Below are 19,019 nucleotides of genomic sequence, written 5' to 3'. Positions count from 1 at the left end.
CTAGAGTAGAAAGAAGGGTGAAACTTATGTTTTACAAAAAGTTCACAGAGGCAGTACCCCAAAGAAATTTTATTGAAGTTAGAGCCTGTAGCAGCAAACCATCCATATCAAGGTAGGAAAAACTTAACCTTACTAGTAGTATAACACCACCAGCCAACACTATAGACTGATTGAAAAATTAAAATGGAACAAATTTTCTGCTTGATGGGTACCAAAACTGTTGTTGTGTCCAGATCAACTAAATACAAGAAGAAAGCTTTCAATTTTGAAATAAGTGGGATCAAGATCCTGAAGCATTTCTTCCAAGAACTGCCAACGATGAAACACAGCTTTCCCAGTACAATCCCAAAGACAAAGAACAATCAAAACAAAGGCTACTAGGATGTGGCAGTTGACTTTCTAGAGGGCCAAATAATGGTAACATCTGCCTACTGTGAGAGTGCTTTGAGAAAGCCCAAAGCTTGTTGGAAAAACACCCAGGCAAGCTTCACCAGAAAGTCCTTTCCCCATGACCAAGGTTCTGCTTATTCCTCTATCAAACAAGGGCAATTCTGTGAAAGTCCTCCATCTCATGGTTCTGAATTGCTTCTTTGAACTTTTTTAAGGGCATCCATTTTTCTTCGGTTAGTAATATAGAAAAGACTGCACTGAAATCTCTTTGGGCTCAGACTAAATGGCTGGTATCACCACTTGCAAAAGTGCCTTGAGCTTGATAGAGCAAGTGTTGAGAAAGAGTTCAGATTTTTAATTTTTATTGTTTGATTTTCCACAACCTTTTAAAGTCCTTGCATATGTACAAACAAGAATCCTAATTGCCTTAATGATCTAAAATTGCACTTAAAGTGTCACAATCAGTCCCCCAGCCAGTTTTTGTATGCTCTCCAATGGTTTGTAAGAAGACAGACAGGTTGAGAGGGCCACAATGCTAGGAACAGTGTGGAGTCCTGAATAGAAAGGCATTATATGAATCTTTGTGGTCCTCATTTCCAACAGCATAGACAGAGGTAAAAAATGAGTAGTGTCTCATTTTTGGCTTTGCAGTATGTAGTAAGTACTATACTAGCTAGCAACAGAAACTGCTTATAAGGAACCCAACAACTGATCTTGCCTAATGTACTAGTCCCTCTTCATTCTTCAACAGCTTTCTCCAGGTCCGAATGCCCTAGTCTGACAGAACTCATGCTATACACTGATCTTTACTATTTTTGTCTTTTCTTGCTAATGGCCTACAATCAGAACTGAGCAGCATTTGTGTGTGCTCATGCGCACATCTATGTTTATAACAGAAATATATAATTCTTAGAAAAACGTTATTCTTTTAAAATATTTATATTGAACACTCCATGTTCATATGGGAGAAGCAATGAAGAGTGACATAATTACACAATCTTCATGAGATGTTCCAGGTTGTCTTTCCATTTTGTCAAATTGCATTTACTTTCTTTTACATTATTACTAATTCAAAACAATATTCAAATTCCTAAGCATTTAAAATGTTCAGACAAGGTTGGGTGCTTACTCTAGCAGTTAAGATGCCCCTGCCTTATATCAGAGTACCTGGGGTTTGATTTCTGGCTCCTAATTCCAACTTCCTGTTAATGCAGACCCTGGGAGGAACTTCTGATGGCCTGAGTAACTGGGTTACTACCATATACACGGGAGACCTAAATTGAGCTCCCAGCTTCAGCACAGCCCAGCCCTGGCCACTGCAGGCATCTGGGCTCTCTCTCCCTCTGCCTCAAAAACAAAACAAAACAAAACAAAACAAAACAAAACACCTTACGGATTACCTTGATCTAGTTACGGGGGAAAGTGGAATGAAGAAGGGAGGGAAGGTAGTATTGTGATGACTGGTAGAAATAACATGAGGAAGGCAGTAGGCACAGTCCCTGAATATGCCAATGCACTGCTGTTAAAACAGTTTTAAAACATTCTTTCAAATATCATTTATTTTAATTCATTTTCAAATCAACATAATGAAAATTTGTCCCCATATGGACTTAAATAAAACTTTGATTATGAAAAATGGGATAATTATAATCTAATGTCTCTCAATATAATTCAGAGAATTTTAGAAGTATAACAGAACTTACAAATCATACAGTTTATAGCTCACATTAACACTTTTTATTTGTTGGTTTATTTCCTACTTATTCTCAAACATGAATCAGGTTAAAGAGCAGAGGGCCTGGCTTTGTGTGCATCTTGTGGACACCATGTAGTTTTTCCAACAGCAGGGCCTCTGGTCCACTGGACAGGGTTGCCTGTTCTGCTTTCCCAAATCAGTAATTTTTCTAAACACCACAGATTCATGCTGTAGTGTTACTTTAATTATAGTATCTGTGGGGAGCAATCCGGACTAGACTGAGTTACTGGAATTAAGACTTATTCTGTGCATCTGCTCTCCCACAATATGGCGCTGGGAGAGGAGAAAACAGCTTCTACGCAGCTGCCTCCAGTTCAACCAATAAACTGTAGGACCTACTCCTGATTGGAGGAGAGCAGCGTACTCGGCGTGTGGGCAGCCGAGTTGGGATTGGCGGAGGAGGACTATAAAGGAGGAGAGAGACGGCATGCACCAGGAACATCTAAGGGGAACATCTGAGGGAACACCTGTGCAGCCCCCGAGAAGAGCCGGCCGGCGGTGTGCCGCTCCCCTGCGGAAGTGGGGAATGCGGCCAGGGGGAACTGCCCTTCCACGGAGGTGGAAGGGATAGTAGCCAACCCGGGAAGAACCAGCAGCAAACCCGGGGAGGGCCGAGCAGACAAAAGAACAGCGCAGGGTCCTGTGTCGTTCCCCCACGAAGACGGGGAGCGACATAATGGTGCCGTGACTCGGATATGAAGCCTAGGCAGGGTTTAGTGTCGTTCCTCCACGAAGAGGGGGAGCGACAGTATCAATTCAAATTTCAGGAGTTATTGCTTGCATACTATCTTGGCAACACTAAATCTACTAAGATAATATTTTATATCTTTCATTGCAATACAGAATGCAAGTACCTGAAACTAAAACCAAATATCACTTCAAGACCACCTCAAAAAAGAACAAAAGTCATATTTTAAAGCATCTATTCTCCTTAATTCTTAAAAGAAAATGACATGAAGTATTTAATTAGCCTAAATAGCCAGGCTTCTATTATTACTTTTAACCTCAATTTTGTTATAGAGCTTTCCAAATAAAGCAATAGACGAAATGAAACATTCATAGTTGAGTTTGGAAGGAATAAAAAAAGGATTTCACTGTATTCTGTGGAGCATGAAAAATGCCACCACTCTTACATAATACCTAACTGCCTGGGAGCTAGGAAAGAAGTGAGAGCTTTCTTCAGCCCCCACAACCACACTAAGGTTCTCAATCGCACCATGACCTCTGCAATGAAGCAAGAAAAACAGGATTTCAAAATAAATTTTTGGTATGGACTCAGGGGGAAAAAAAAGCACTTAAGGGTAGTTTGCAGTAACAAAATAGTGGCTACCAAGTATGTCCATGGACCAGGAACTGAATTTTGAATGTGCAGAAACAAGTTTCAAGAGAAGCAATCTGAGTTGTACAAACAATAAGCTGACTCCTGAGGGCAAAGGCTAGGTCTTAACCCATGAGGAAAGCCTCAGCACACAGGTCCCAGATGGTGCAGGACAGTGGTGGTGGGGCTGTGTTTTACTCTGAACACCAGAAAGTTTTGTTTTATTCTCTCTTGGGATGCTTCTTAAAATGAGAGGTTGATCCAAGGCACAGTTAAAATTATTTTCACTCTAATTTATATCGACACCTTATAGAGTAATAGTTTTAAAACAATATTGTGGGCCGGCGCCGTGGCTCAGTAGGCTAATCCTCCGCCTTGCGGTGCCAGCACACCGGGTTCTAGTCCCGGTCGGCGCACCAGATTCTGTCCCGGTTGCCCCTCTTCCAGGCCAGCTCTCTGCTGTGGCCAGGGAGTGCAGTGGAGGATGGCCCAAGTGCTTGGGCCCTGCACCCCATGGGAGACCAGGAGAAGCACCTGGCTCCTGCCTTTGGATAGGCGTGGTGCGCTGGCTGCAGCGCGCCGGCCGCAGCGGCCATTGGAGGGTTAACCAACGGCAAAGGAAGACCTTTCTCTCTGTCTCTCTCTCACTGTCCACTCTGCCTGTCAAAAAGAAAAAAAAAATGTGCATTTATCCCTAGGATTATAACCTCCCTACAAGATATAATTATGATCATCTTTCATTCAAGAGATCTCATTACATAACAGCAAAATTAGAAGCCTTCCTTTTTTTTTTTTTTTTCTTTCCTACTTAAAAACAACAGAAGCAACAAAAAGCCCAAAACACAAACAGCTTCTGGAGTCAGGTCCAGTTGATCTGTTTGGCTTTCATCCTGGTGAATGCTTTCACCGAAGGTCTAAGGACACCCTTGGGCTTTAGCCCCTGAAGTAAGATTTGACAGCTGTTCAACACTGCCGAGCAGTCTTATGTAACGAGGCAGTTCAAGAAGCAAAAAAGAAACCCATATTGCAATGTGGCTTCGGTGAGTAGGCTGGTTGGTGGTAAGACGGAACACACTTTTACCAACAAAGAAAACAGTCACTGGTAAGGCCACGTGAATGATGATCATCATACAAATGCTCCAGGTTTTCCCACAATGAATCTCTGAACAGCACATACTTACATATCGCAGGCAGTGCCCTTCTAGCATTGGTGTGGGAGAAATTGCTCCTGCCACAGATTGAATTCTTCCTGGGATGTTCTCAGAAGTCAAGAATGACTCCCCACCCCAACCCCCCGACTTTCTTTTCTCATTTTTAATAATGCCATCACACAGAAACTTTTTAAAAAAAAAATAAACTGCTGATCTTATTAGCAACTATTAAAAAAAGTAATGCAACTCTTCAACATGAGCTCCTTCCTGACCATAAGAACTTTTTAAAACAGCAAGCTCTAGCTAGTTTTAATTATTTAGCTCCAAAGAAGGAAGAAGCCTTTTGTTTTTTATGTGCCTTTCAAAAAACAGTATCTTTAAAGCAGTCTTGAGTACCAAAGTAAGAGTCACAATAGGTCCTATAGCACTTCTTGGCTCTATAGAGTCTGTTCATTAAAGCAATGTGCTAAATTAAAATTGAGAAATAACTGGAAGATTCAACCAAGAAAACAATATGCCTTGTTATGCAAGTCCTTAAACAAGCCTGTTAATCAATAAGAAGAGGTATGTTCAATGGACTTGGCGTTAAAATGGCATTCTGAGTATGTTTTTGCTGAACAAATGAGAGGAGACATCTTTGGAGATAGATTTGAACAAGTGTACATAATTTCTTAGGAATCTAAATGGCTATTTTATAACTTTAAATTGGCAAAAGGACTGACTTGGGGTCATTTTCCTGATAAAAATCCTATAAGACCAGGTTGTATTTCATATAAGGAAAAAAAAAAAACCTGAGGCCTGGTAACCTGCATGTGTTATTTAATTTATACCTGAATTAAGTGGTTTAAGACTGGATATATATATATATATATATATATATACACACACACACACACACACACACACACACAACTTTTGCTTTCTATCAGGTACTTCATCCACTGAATTATCTTATTTTTTACTTTAAATCAGGAATATTGGTTGAAAAGTAAGATCCTTAATGATCCTTACTATGTTTAAAGAGGAAGGAGAAAAGGCTATTTATCTTGAAATATTAGCAGTCTTTGCATAGCCCATACCTTTCAGAAACTTTTTTTTTAATTAAGCAACTTGTCTTTATCCTAAAATGATCTGGAGATCAAAAGGGTCTATTTCTCACACTGGAAAATTTGGAGCATATTGGAGGCTTGGTATTTAGCATTTGAGTAAAATAAATGCTGGTGTTAAAAATCAGGATGAATTGCAAATTTGGAATGAAATCCCCTAGTACAGAGCCTGGTACATTCTATGTACTGAATAAATGTTGAAAAACAAGCAACAGAAAATCAGTTTTATCACCTTTTGAAACTAACAGCAAAGAAATTTTATCTAAAATTATTCATGTCTCAAAAAATGTATCTAAGTTGTCTAACTACTGGAAAGTTACTATACAAATGCCAGCGCATCTATGTATTAAGTGTAACTGGGTTTCCTATGCATGACTTCACATTGTATAGCCTCTGTCTTGGGCTGCAAAGGATAGAACTTCAAGGCCTTAATATCATTTTATAAATACAGGCAAGGTTTACACACACATCAGCCTGAAAGAAGATTCAAGTATAGTTGATAAAACACATTACTGCAAGAATCTAAAACCACACAGACACAAGGTGAAAGCAAATACTCATAAGTTAAGAGAAGTTGCTACTGTCAGCAGCAACAACAGTCCCACGGTAGCCATCCTCCTTTCATCATGGTCAATTCATTAACAGGAGAAAAGACAAAACTATGGGAAATGCAGACCATCTGCTCAATCCAGATGCAATGGCACATGCCTCGTTTCCAAAGCTTTTTACCAGAAAGGAACAGAGGTAAGATCTAATTCTCCCATAAAATAGTTGACAAAGGTATTTAGACATATTTGTATCACAAATAAAAATAATGCCAAAATCATTATTAAATGAGGCCTCATTACAATTAGTCAAGACTTTACTAGTGAGTACAAATTGATTAAAGAATTTTAAAACAGCCTTACAGAAAACAGGGTTAGATTTCTATTAGCTTCATTCAGCTATTTAAATCAGACTTAAAACATCATTATTAAATACCAAGAACACTTTTGTCAAGTCATCCTCATTTTAAAGACTTCAGAAGACATTCCTTTAATACTGTATATTTTAAGCGATGAGCACTTCTTATAAGAACAGGCTAAAAATAAATGTTCTTACCTTGAAATTGTGAACCTTTTCATATTTTGGAATTTGTTCATTTTCTTTCAGAGTTGCTCTTCTAACAAGTGATGTCAACTGCGAATAAGCAAAGAGTTTCAGAGGTTGCCAGATTGTCACAGACGACTTTTGAGAACCCAGTTTCATCCCCAAGGCAGCTATCAATAAATCTTGCTGACGGCCCTCTTGTTTTGATTTGTGAACTGCGGCTCTATTAGTTTTCCTCCCCGACCAAGACTCTTTGGATGGCATTTTGGAATTCACAGGAAAGAAAGAAACCCTAAATTGATCTGTGTCTGTCAGTGAACTCTATTCTGCTACCACATGAGCATTCTGCCAAGCGGCACAGACCTAACCTACAGAGAGCTGCAGAGACACCACGGGGAAGTGGAGGAGGGTGATGAAGCACTTCTCAGAAAGAGGTCGACTAACCAGACAAATTCTTCTTTCTTCTTTTTTTTTTTTTTTTTTTAAAGGGCTCTATATTTAAGCTTCTGAAAACTTAAGAGTCTGAACAGAAATAAAAAGAGTCGGTGCTAACATACAAAACGTTCAGCATCTCTCTATCCCTTTTAAAAAGCCAGGCAATTCTGACAAACGATGCATTTCTAAAAGCTTCCTTCTCTATTCAGTGTGTTACTGTCCATTCGGAGCGGAAGATGCCTACATTCTGCCTGCAATCAGTTTCTTGCAACCGCTACCCCTCGAGGCCTGGCAGGGAGTGTGGGGGCGGGGAGGGATGGCAGGGAGGCTGGATTAGACTGGCCGCGGCAGGAAAGGAGATAACCAATGACAGTCAGGCAGCAGTATTTAAGTGCTGTTCCTCAACTCACTGTTTCTCCCTCCTCTCATGTAAGATTTTCTTGCTGGCTCAAGGCAAAAAGGAAAAAAAGAAAATCAGTGGGAAGATAATGAGCAATGAATGAGTCATGCATTATACAAAATGGAATTTTAAAAAAACCTATTAAAAGCAGAAGAAAATTTACATACAGCATCAGTTTTTAAAAAGACTGTCAGGTAAATTATAAAAGGCTGATCTATATTTTTCTTGTTGTATATGGACTGAGGTTAGTTAATTAAAATACAATGTTGTTGGGACCAGCATTGGGGTGTAGTAGGTTAAGCCTTTGCCTGTTGTACCAGCATTCCATATGAATGCCTGTTTGAGACCTGGCTGCTCCCTGCTAACGCACATGGGAAAGCACCCTCGTGGGAGACCCAGAAGCAGTTCTGGGCTCTTGGATTCGGCCTGGCCCAGTCCCAGTCATTGCAACTATTTGGAGAGTGAACCGGTGATTGGAGGATCTGTCTCTCTTCCTCTCTCTGTAACTCTGCCTTTCAAATAAATAAAAAAAAATTTTTTTTTAAATCCAATGTTATTAAAGATAAGCAAAAACTGATAAGTATTTTGCTGAAAAGTTAAACTAGTTGTCCAACTGTTTTCACAGTGGCCAAGGAAGACACATAGAGCCATGTTAACACCTTGGAATGGTCAGTCTGTCATTACTATGAGTAGTTCTGTTGTGGGTCTACACTTAAAAGGTGAAATATTTTAATTCTCTATTTGCAACATTTTTATTCAGAGAATTTGAGGCCAAATGGGAGCCCCCTGGAAATAATCCCAGGGATTATCCCATGGGATCCTTGGATGGTTGTGTATTTGTTTTGTTTACTGATGTAGAACAGGGATGGGAGCCTCAAACTCAGCTTGACTTAAGAGCAATACCTACCCTTTTCACCAAGGTGCAATGAGAGACTATGTCTTCCATTGCTTGTTTCCTTATGCTATAGTAATTAAGTTTAATCCACTATGATTCTGCTACACTGTAGTTAGACTCTAAAACTATTTTTAAACAAATTTAGTCCATTTGCTAAAGCAAATAATTTCTCATTTCATAATCTGTAGGATTATGTGCCCAATGCATATTCTAGTTTAATTAGGACATGAAGTAGTTCTTAAATTATGATTTCCTTTTAAGAGTCAGGAGTTAGTATTTTACACCTATAGACGTTCTAGTTTCACAAATTTATATACTCAGAATGATTAACATGAAGTATAAAGTGCCCCATTCCAACAGGAAATGTAATGGAAAAATGTTTACTTGGCTAACCTTACTCTTCATTTTAGACCTAGTTTTTCATGTGAAGACTAAAATTATAAAGGTCATCCAATTCTCAGTAAATACCAGAAAAAATTCCAAAGGAAACTTAAAAGACAGTTTTTTTTTCCTTAATAACATTTAACATCAACTTACTAAAGAAAATAAATCATACCTGTAACCCAAGTAGCAATTTTTTTTCTGAGTATGTCTGATCAAGGTCCCATATTTCAGATAACTGTAGCTGAAGGCCTAGGGGTTAACTGTAAGTCATCCAACTGGGGCCAGTGTTGTGGCAAAGCAGGTAAAGCTGCTGCCTGCTTGGATACCAGTTCACACCCTGGCTGCTCTGCTTCTGATCTTGCTCCCTGCTAATGTGCCTGGGAAAGCAGTGGAAGATGGCCCAAGTCCTTAGGCCCCTGCACCACGTGGGAGACACAGAAGAAGCTTCTGGCTCCTGCCTTCAGATTGGCCCAGCTTCAGCCATTGTGGCCATTTGGGGAGTGAACCAGCAGACGGAAAATTGATTTCTGTCTCTCCCTCGCTCTGTAACTTCTGCCTTTCAAATAAATAAATCTTAAAGTTTATTAAAAGTCAACCACAACAAACATTCCTCTTAGACTAGCACTGTGACACAGTGGATTAAAGCCACTGCTTTCAACTGCCAGCAATCCATATCAGAACACCAAGTCATGGCTATTCCACTTCACTTCCTATCCAGATCCCTAAAAATGTGCCTGGCCCTGCCACCCACATGGGAGACTTGGATGGAGTTCTGGGTTCCTGAGTCAGTCTGGTCCAGCCCTAGCTGTTGACATTTGGGGACTCAACCAGGAAATAGAAGGTATCTGCCTTTCAAGTAAGAAAATCTTTAAGAATATATTTCTAGTAGAGCAATCCAGAAAATGTATGGTCGGGTAAAAGTGAACATTTTGTCATTGAGAGGTAAAATCTGTACAATCTACAGAGTTGTAGTTCCCTGAGTAATTCTTCAACTTAATCAAGAAATACTGGATTAATTGTAATTTAGGCAACTACCGAGGGCAGGGAAGAGATAGAAAACATGAGCTTAGGAGGAAAAAGGTCTTCATTACTCTAAAATTAAGAATGAGGGGCTGGCATAGCGGGTAAAACCGCAGCCTGTGATGCCAGCACCCCATACTGGCTCTGGTTCAAGTCCCAGCTGCTCCACTCTGATCTAGTTCCCTGATGATGCCCTTGGGAAAGCAGAGGAAGATGGCCCAAGTCCTTGGCTCCCTGTACCCATGTGGGAGATCTCGAAAAGGCTCCTGACTTCAGTCTGGCCCAGCCTTGGTTGTTGTGGGAGTGAACCAGCAGATGGAAGACCTCTCTCTCCTCCATTCTCTAACTCTGCCTTTCAAATACGTAAACCTTTTTTAAAAAAATATTTATTTGAAAGGCGAGAGAGGTCTTCCATCTGCTGGTTCACTCCCTAAGTGGCTAGAGCTGGGCCAATCTGAAGCCAGGAGCTGCTTCTGGGTCTCCCAAGTGGATGCAGGGGCCCAAGGACTTGGGCCATATTCTGCTTTCCCAGCCTATAGCAGAAAGCTGGATCAGAAATGGAGCAGCTGGGACTTGAACTGGCAAACATATGGGATGCCAACACTGCAGGCAGCAGCTTTACCCACAGCGCCAGACCCAAAATAAGTAAATCCTTAAAATTCATAATACCAGTGTTCTGATGTTCCAGACAATTATATTCCATTCGTGTTTACATTTATCTAACCAGATCTATCTACTTAGACAATTACAGAATCTGTTAATCATAGCTATCATTCTTCATTGAGTACCAGGCACCCAGATAAGCACTTTACATATAGATAAACCCTATAAGGCATATATTTTCTTCATTTGATAGCAAACCAAGGCCCACTGAATTAACCTTGTCACACTGCACAGCTAGGAGCAGGTGTGGAACTGCACTCTTCAACACTATGTATGCTTATATATCCGCCCAAGTGAGAAAAGTCTGGAAGTCTGAGAGTGGTCATTTTCTTCTCTCCAATTCTATTCTGAGTCATTTCCCCATTCAATTTGTTTTTAAAAATGTTTATGGCGGCCAGCGCTATGGTGCAGTGGGTTAAGCCTCTGTCTACCATGCTGGCATCCCATATGGGTGCTGGTTTGAGTCCTGGCTGCTCCACTTCTGATCTAGCTCCCTGCTCATATGCCTGGGAAAGCAGTGGAGGACGGTTCAAGTGCTCGAGGCCCTGCACCCACGTGGGAGATGCAGAGGAAGCTCCTGCCTTTGGACAGGCCCAGCTCCGGCTGATGTGGCCATCTGGGGAGTGGGCCAGTGGATGGAGGATCTGTTTCTCCTCTCTCTTTCAAAATAAATAAGTCTTTTACAAATGTGAAAAATATTTAATCTACTTGAAAGAAATGGGTGGCGGGAGAGAAATATTTTCTATTTGCTCACTCACCCCCTCAAATGCCCACAATTGCCAGGACTCCCACATGGGTGGCAGGGGCCAACATTATTGAGTCATCATCTACTGCCTCCCAGGAACCATCAGAAGATTAACAGTACTCAAACTGGCACCCCAATAAAGGATGTGGCATTCCAAGTGGCAATTTAACCTGGGCTATAATGCCTATCTCTTCCATTCAATTTTTTTTTTTAATTTATTTATTTGAAAGAGTTATAGGGAGGCAGAAGCAGAGAAGTGTGTCTTTCATCTGCTGGTTTCACTCAAGTGGCCACAATGGCCGGAGCTAGGTTGATCCAAAGCCAGGAACCAGGAGCTTTTTCCTGGTCTCCAATACGGGTGCAGGGGCCCAAGCACTTGGGCCATCCTCTACTACTTTCCCAGGCCATAGCAGAGAGCTGGATTGGAAGTGGAGCAGCTGGGACTCAAACGGATGCCCATATGAGATGCTGGCACTGCAGCCATCTATGCCAATGCAATGGACCCTCTCCATTCAATTTCAAAGAGGAGAAATAGATGGTGAAACTGCAGCAATGAATAACAATGTATGTTAGGAAAAAGTAGTAATAATTCAGATCCTAAGATCTTAAGTTTAGCATGCAGTCCATGTGGTAAGAAATGTTACCTCAAGGCTCAATTAAAAGTCCCCTCCTTCATGAAGCCTTTGGTTACCTGTACCAGTTAGGCATAATTTGACTCACCTGTGAATCTGAGTTCTCCACTTTCCATTAATTACTAGACACATCACAGTCTACCTCCTGTTTCAGTTATATGTATATGTATGCAGAATTGGGTCAAAAATAAATGAAAGTAGCTATTTTTATCGTGGGGTAGTGTGTTGTAACAGAGATGAGACTTGAATTTTGATCCTGGGCGATTTTCTTGGTGCCTTGGTTACCTCATCTACACTATGTGGATAATTCTGTCTACCTGAAAGCTTACTGGGATGTTCAAAGAAGAGGACATGTAAACGACAAGGCAGTGCTCAAATCAGAATGTCGGTGGGGGGTGGGGGGAGGGTTAGCTGTGTCGGTATGAAACCCAAGTCTCTGCCTTCAAGGAGCCTGTAACCTGCTTTTGGTCTACACTGCCCATACTTCTGTTGCTTGGCCCCTACCCAATTTCCCACATTTGAACTTGAACCTTCTCTCTTGAAAGAAGTATAATGACATATGTTAGTTGAGGCAGCAGAGCTGTGAAAAAGATTATCAGTAAGTGTTAGGCAGCTATGTCACTTGATGCTTCACACAGTCCTAGTTATTGGTCACAAAAGCCAAGAGGCATGTGACTTGATGGCCACTTTGTGAAGAAACAAGCTCACACAATCAGGATGTGGAAAGTCTGAGATCTGGATTCACATTTTTTACTTTCTGCTAACTTCTAAGGAGACTAGCAAATACACATATAGTATTAGATACAGCACCCTTCACATCCTGGCTCTATAAACAGAAGAAAATGGCTACACTTAGTAGGGTCTAAACTGATAGGGTACACACCCTACAAGATCATTCTTCTGGAAACACAGAATTTAGCTTTTATTTTTATTTTTATTTTTATTTTTTGACAGGCAGAGTAGACAGAGAGAGACAGAGAGAAAGGTCTTCCTTTGCTGTTGGTTCACCTCCAATGGCCGCCGCGGCCAGCGTACCACGCTGATCTGAAGGCAGGAGCCAGGTGCTTCTCCTGGTCTCCCATGGGGTGCAGGGCCCAAGCACTTAGGCCATCCTCCACTGCACTCCCGGGCCACAGCAGAGAGCTGGCCTGGAAGAGGGGCAACCGGGACAGAATCCGGCGCCCCGACCGGGACTAGAACCCGGTGTGCCGGCACCGCAGGCAGAGGATTAGCCTATTGAGCTGCGGCGCTGGCCTGCTATTTTTTAAAAGAGTTTTTAAGAAATTTATCTGAGAAGCAGAGAGATACAAAGAATGCTTCCGTCTGTTGGTTCATTCCCCAAATGCCTGTAATTGATAAGGGATTAACCAGAGTGAAGTCAGGAGCCAGGAACTCAATCCAGGTCACCAACATGGGTGACAGGGACTTTATTACTTGAGCCATAGACGATACCTTCCAGAATCCGCAATAGCAGGAACCTGGAGTCAGAGCTGAAGCTGGCTGGCTACTGAACTCAGGTACTCTCAAGCATCTCTCTCTTTCATTTATTTAAAAGGCAGAGTGATAAAATTTTCCATCCACTGGTTCACTCCTCAAATGGCTGCAATGGCCACAACTGGGGGAGACAAACCAGAAGCTTCATCTGACTATCCCACGTGGGTGCACGGGGCCAAGGACTTGGACAATCCTTCACTGCTTTCCCAGGTGCATTAGCAGGGAGCTGGATCAGAAGTGGGGCAGCTGGGATTAAACTGGTGCCCTTGTGGGATGCTGGCACCACAAGTGACAGCTTTACCCGCTACACCATTGCTCAGGTCCCCTGTAATGTGTCTTAACAATTAGATCGAACACCTGCCCTTAGCTATATATTTTGACTGGGAATCCTTGCCTGTCTTCACACCTGATCCCACCCATCCCTCACTGACTTTAAAGAAACACACTCCCTGTCTTTTAAATAAGGAAATTTCTGGCGACCTGACTACTCTGTGTGTTCTGTAATAATCCTGCTTTTGTGCTGAGGTATCTTCTCATTTTTCCCAAAAATAATGTAATAGGAAACTCATGGACTCCAGGGTCGGACAAAAGTGTTAACTTTAACCCTGTCATTAGCTGTGGCATGTCCTTGGTCAAGTCACTAATTTATTTTGGCCTTTGTTTCCATAGAATCATTGAATTAATAGATGGGAAATGTTCTGCCTTATTTCTGACACAGAAAATCATTAATAAATGACTTTCAAAATCATGGTTATTTTGCATCCAAGGACTTAAATTTCCAAGATCAGAGTTAGTATTGTATGCAACTATTATACTGATTTAGGACCAAGGCCACTGTCCTATGTAATGTGAGCTTCAGGCAAAACTATAACTAATGTTTAGGGATACTACATAAGCACTACTGTTGGCAATTTTATAGTTGAGAGAACACCTACACTGAAACCATGAGTAATCGCATTAAACCCTATTTACAATCAATTTATTCCCAATAAGGACAACTCCTTTTCAACAGCATCTGGTTTTTCATACAAGATCAAACTTAAACCAAAGGAATAAATCTCTAACCACTGAATGTCCGAGCTTATTTGTACTAAGTGTTCTTCAGTAAGAAACTGGACGACTTCCTACAACCCAAACAGTGTCCTCTTTTGTAACATGAGGGCAGCATGATATTCCAGTTAGCTAAGCTAAGCCCACTTTCCATCCAAAAAGCACCACAGAGCAATGTTCTAGCTGACCTAAGGCTTGGGGAGGTGATAAGCACCTGAATTAACTGTTGGGTAGTTAGGGTTTCTAGTTTGGGTTTAGCAAAATCCTGAAATTTCTATAAAATATTAGAATTGAGGGAAAACATAGCTTTTCTGAAACTTCCAATATTGAGTTATAACATGAAGATTTGTGAATTCAAGCAAGTTCAACACACTCTCAAGTACACAGATTATAATTCAGAGAATGAAGAAGAGTAATTTGTAACCCAAGTTTTCTCCATTAGAGCAAAGAGTAGAATATATTCCAATGTACTTAACAACAGGTCAGCTAAACTGGATGGCACTGCACTAGTCAGTGCTTTACAGGTAAGATGCAGTTGAGTGTCAAGACAACCAATAAGGTAGATACTACAATTCATGGTTTATAGATGAAGAAACAGAAGCTCAGAGAGGAAGTACTTGGGCAAAGGTCACCAAACTAGCACGTGGTGAAAAACAGGACTACAAGACTTCAAATTCTGCCTTTCCTCTAGACTACCCTGTTTCTCATATTACCTATTGTTTACATACAACTTTAAAACTTACCATTTGAATAAATTTCTGGATCATTTATATTCCTGTGCCTCTGAGATCATTAGGCATTTTAGTACTGCTATATCTGAATTTATAGTATCTATCAGATTCAACACTTAGTCAAGATTTCCAAATGCATTTTAAACCAAACATTAGAGACTTCTATATCAGAACTCAAATTCCTTAGTTTATATTGGGATAAATAAATTTTTATGTTGCACAGGAAATTCTTACATTCTGCTACAGCTCTAAATTTTTATGCTACTGGCAATAGTCACATCATAATTCCTAACTCAGTCTTCACTATACAGCTCCTCTAGCATTAACATAATTTCCATCTAAATGAGTAACAATAACACCCATCAATGCATTCATTTCAGCGTATAATAAATTTAAATTACACTATGTTAACACTGTTACTACCAAATATCATATAGTATAACCTGCTCCCTGACAGAGTCACATGCAGTAATATTTAAACATAAGACATTTAAAAATACAATGCAAACAATAAAGTACACCTCTAGCATTTCTTTTCAAGAAACAACAGAAATATGATAAATTCTTTTGAGAGACAGTTTCGAGGGAGCTTTTTCACTCTAAGTGAGCACCATGCCTGAGAAGAGGGGATATAGCGGTACCCAGTCTAGTTTTCAAGCTTGGTTCTTATTGAAATTGACAACATCATCACTTCATGTATCCAAATCACAGCTGGACTAAATGAACTCTATAGTCTTCTATAAATTTTTAATAGAAATTCAAAAGGAAAATGAAAGCCTCATACTCATTCAGTTCACAGGGAAGTCCTAAAAGACATGAGTTAATGTGGGTCTTCCCAAGGTAGTGCTGGCAAATTTAAAAAGGGTTTTTATCTGTTACCCAATTTTGCAGTCTCAGAAATTGAATTTGTCAGCACACAGAGGCTGTATCTATTTCTAAAGGGAGATTGATACATAAGATCAAACTCAAATAACTGATAAGTAAAATCAGAATGAGAGTTGGCTAGTTTATAAGATACTATCATCAAATGGGTGACCAACACACTCTTTTGATAACACACCCATGTTGGAAACCAAAAACAAACAAACAAACAAAAAAACTAGGAAGTTGGTAAGCACAGAATTAGAACAAGTTGAGTAGGTTAATGAATTGAGTATTTAATGACAGAGCTAAGATATCTGTTGACTTCTTTGCAATTAGGATGGCTTTGCTCATGGACTAGAATGCTCAGCATCAATTCAGTGAGGGCTGCCTCTCTCTAGGTGAGTGCTTAAATGGGCATAAGCAACATCTTCCTCGTTCATCTTTTCAGTATGTATTTAGGATTTTCCATATCTCTACTAAGTTTCTTTTTTTCACATATAAGTTCAGAAGGTGGTAGCCCTGATGTGTTAATAATTTATATAAATAAAGTGTTTTGCAAAGAAGATGGAGAAAGATGTTGTCCTTACCCTGAATTTTGTAGCCATATGTTAATCCATACAGTATCACACAGGGTGAAACACTCTAGTCTAGGACTCCCCAGTACATTCTGGGCCACTGGCAGTGATGGCTGCATGGTTATGATCACAGCAGCATTCTTCCTAATGAGAAGTTGAAATTGACCTCCATGGGAACTTCCTCTCCATTTTCCCTACTCCTCCAAATGAACCTAGGAGGCCACTTGGGAAAATATGTCATAACATTTAGGCTTTTGCTCTAGCAAAACTTTTTGATATCTAATACTTGCAAAACTTAAAGAAACGCTACTACTGCTCTCAAATAACACAGAAGGTGAAATTCCTGGAGCAAGGACAGTCTATTCAATAAATGGTGCTGGGAAAACTGGATTTCCACGTGCAGAATCATGAAGCAAGACCCCTACCTTACACCTTACACAAAAATCCACTCAACATGGATTAAAGACCTAAATCTACGACCTGACACCATCAAGTTACTAGAGAACATTGGAGAAACCCTTCAAGATATTGGCACAGGCAAAGAATTTCTGGAAAAGACCCGGGAGGCACAGACAGTCAAAGCCAAAATCAACTATTGGGATTGCATCAAATTGAGAAGTTTCTGTACTGCAAAAGAAACAGTCAGGAGAGTGAAGAGACAACCGACAGAATGGGAAAAAATATTTGCAAACTATGCAACAGATAAAGGGTTAATAACCAGAATCTACAAAGAGATCAAGAAACTCCACAAAAACAAAACCAACAACCCACTTAAGAGATGGGCCAAGGACCTCAATAGACATTTTTCAAAAGAGGAAATCCAAATGGCCAACAGGCACATGAAAAAATGTTCAAGGTCATTAGCAATCAGGGAAATGCAAATCAAAACCACAATGAGGTTTCACCTCACCCCGGTTAGAATGGCTCACATGCAGAAATCTACCAACAACAGATGCTGGCGAGGATGTGGGGAAAAAGGGACACTAACCCACTGTTGGTGGGAATGCAAGCTGGTCAAGCCACTATGGAAGTCAGTCTGGAGATTCCTCAGAAACCTGAAGATAACCCTACCGTTCGACCCAGCCATCCCACTCCTTGGAATTTACCCAAAGGAAATTAAATTGGCAAACAAAAAAGAGGTCTGCACCCTAATGTTTATTGCAGCTCAATTCACAATAGCTAAGACCTGGAACCAACCTAAATGCCCATCAACGATAGACTGGATAAAGAAATTATGGGATATGTACTCTTTAGAATACTATACCGCAGTAAGAAACAACGAAATCCAGTCATTTGCAACAAAATGGAGGAATCTGGAACACATCATGCTGAGTGAAATAAGCCAGTCCCAAAGGGACAAATACCATATGTTCTCCCTGATCGGTGACGACTGACTGAACACCAAGAGGGAAACCTGTTGGAGTGAGGTGGACACTATGGGAAATGGTGGCTTGATCAGCATAGCCCTGACTGTTAATGAACAACTTAATACATTATCCCTCTTAGTAGTTTTTTTTATCTGTTCTACTTAATATGACTGGTTTAGATCTGTAATTGATGCACAGTTATTCTTAAGTGTTGAAAATTAACTGAAATGTGATCCCTGTTGAACATGGTGGTGGGAATGGGAGAGGGAAGAGATGTATAATTTGGGACATGCTCAGGCTGACTTGCCCCAAGTGGTGGAGTTGGAAGCATACCAGGGGATTCCAATTCAATCCCATCAAGGTGGCATGTACCAATGCCATCTCACTGTTCCAGGTGATCAGTTTCAGTTCACAGTTGGTCATGGTGAAGGGACTGGGAGTCAAAGGGAGCACATAGACAAGTCTAGTACCTGCTAACGCTAACTGATGGAGTAAATAAAGGGGAGAGTGATCCAACATGGGAAGTGAGATACTCAGCAGACTCATAGAATGGCAGACGTCCTAAATAGCACTCTGGCCTCAGAATCAGCCCTAAAGGCATTCGGAGCTGGCTGAAAATCCCATGAGAGTATTTCAGGCATGGAAAGCCAAGACACTCTGGCAAAAGATCTCTGTGAGTGAGATCCCAGTGGAAAGAACAGGTCATCAAAGAAGGAGGTACCTTTCTCTGAAGGGAGGAGAGAACCTCCACTTTGACTATGACCTTGTCTAAACAAGATAAGAGTCGGAGAACTCAGAGGGCTTCCATAGCCTTGGAAACTCATGACTGGAGCATAGGGAGATTACTGATGCCATAAACAGGAGTGTCAATTGGTAAAGTCAACAACAGGAGTCACTGTGCACTTACTCCTCATGTAGGATCTCTATCCTTAATGTGCTGTACATTGAGATTTA

The 19,019-nt window shown here is 40.7% G+C and overlaps 1 protein-coding gene across 11 annotated transcripts in view; it reads right to left on the bottom strand.

Moving 5' to 3' along the window:
• Positions 1 to 19,019, bottom strand: part of CHN1 (chimerin 1) — a 259,736-nt gene that overhangs the window by 49,760 nt on the left and 190,957 nt on the right. For all 11 annotated transcript variants that reach the window (XM_051848493.2, XM_051848491.2, XM_008258770.4 and 8 more), the window contains one exon: positions 6,823 to 6,900. In XM_051848493.2, coding sequence (XP_051704453.2) covers positions 6,823 to 6,900 — 78 coding nt within the window. The remainder of the gene's footprint in view (positions 1 to 6,822; positions 6,901 to 19,019) is intronic.

Source organism: Oryctolagus cuniculus, chromosome 3 (assembly GCF_964237555.1).
Source record: "Oryctolagus cuniculus chromosome 3, mOryCun1.1, whole genome shotgun sequence".
Lineage (NCBI taxonomy): Eukaryota > Metazoa > Chordata > Mammalia > Lagomorpha > Leporidae > Oryctolagus > Oryctolagus cuniculus.
The sequence above is the reverse complement of the archived record's forward strand: the minus strand, read 5'-3'. Positions and strand labels throughout refer to the sequence as shown.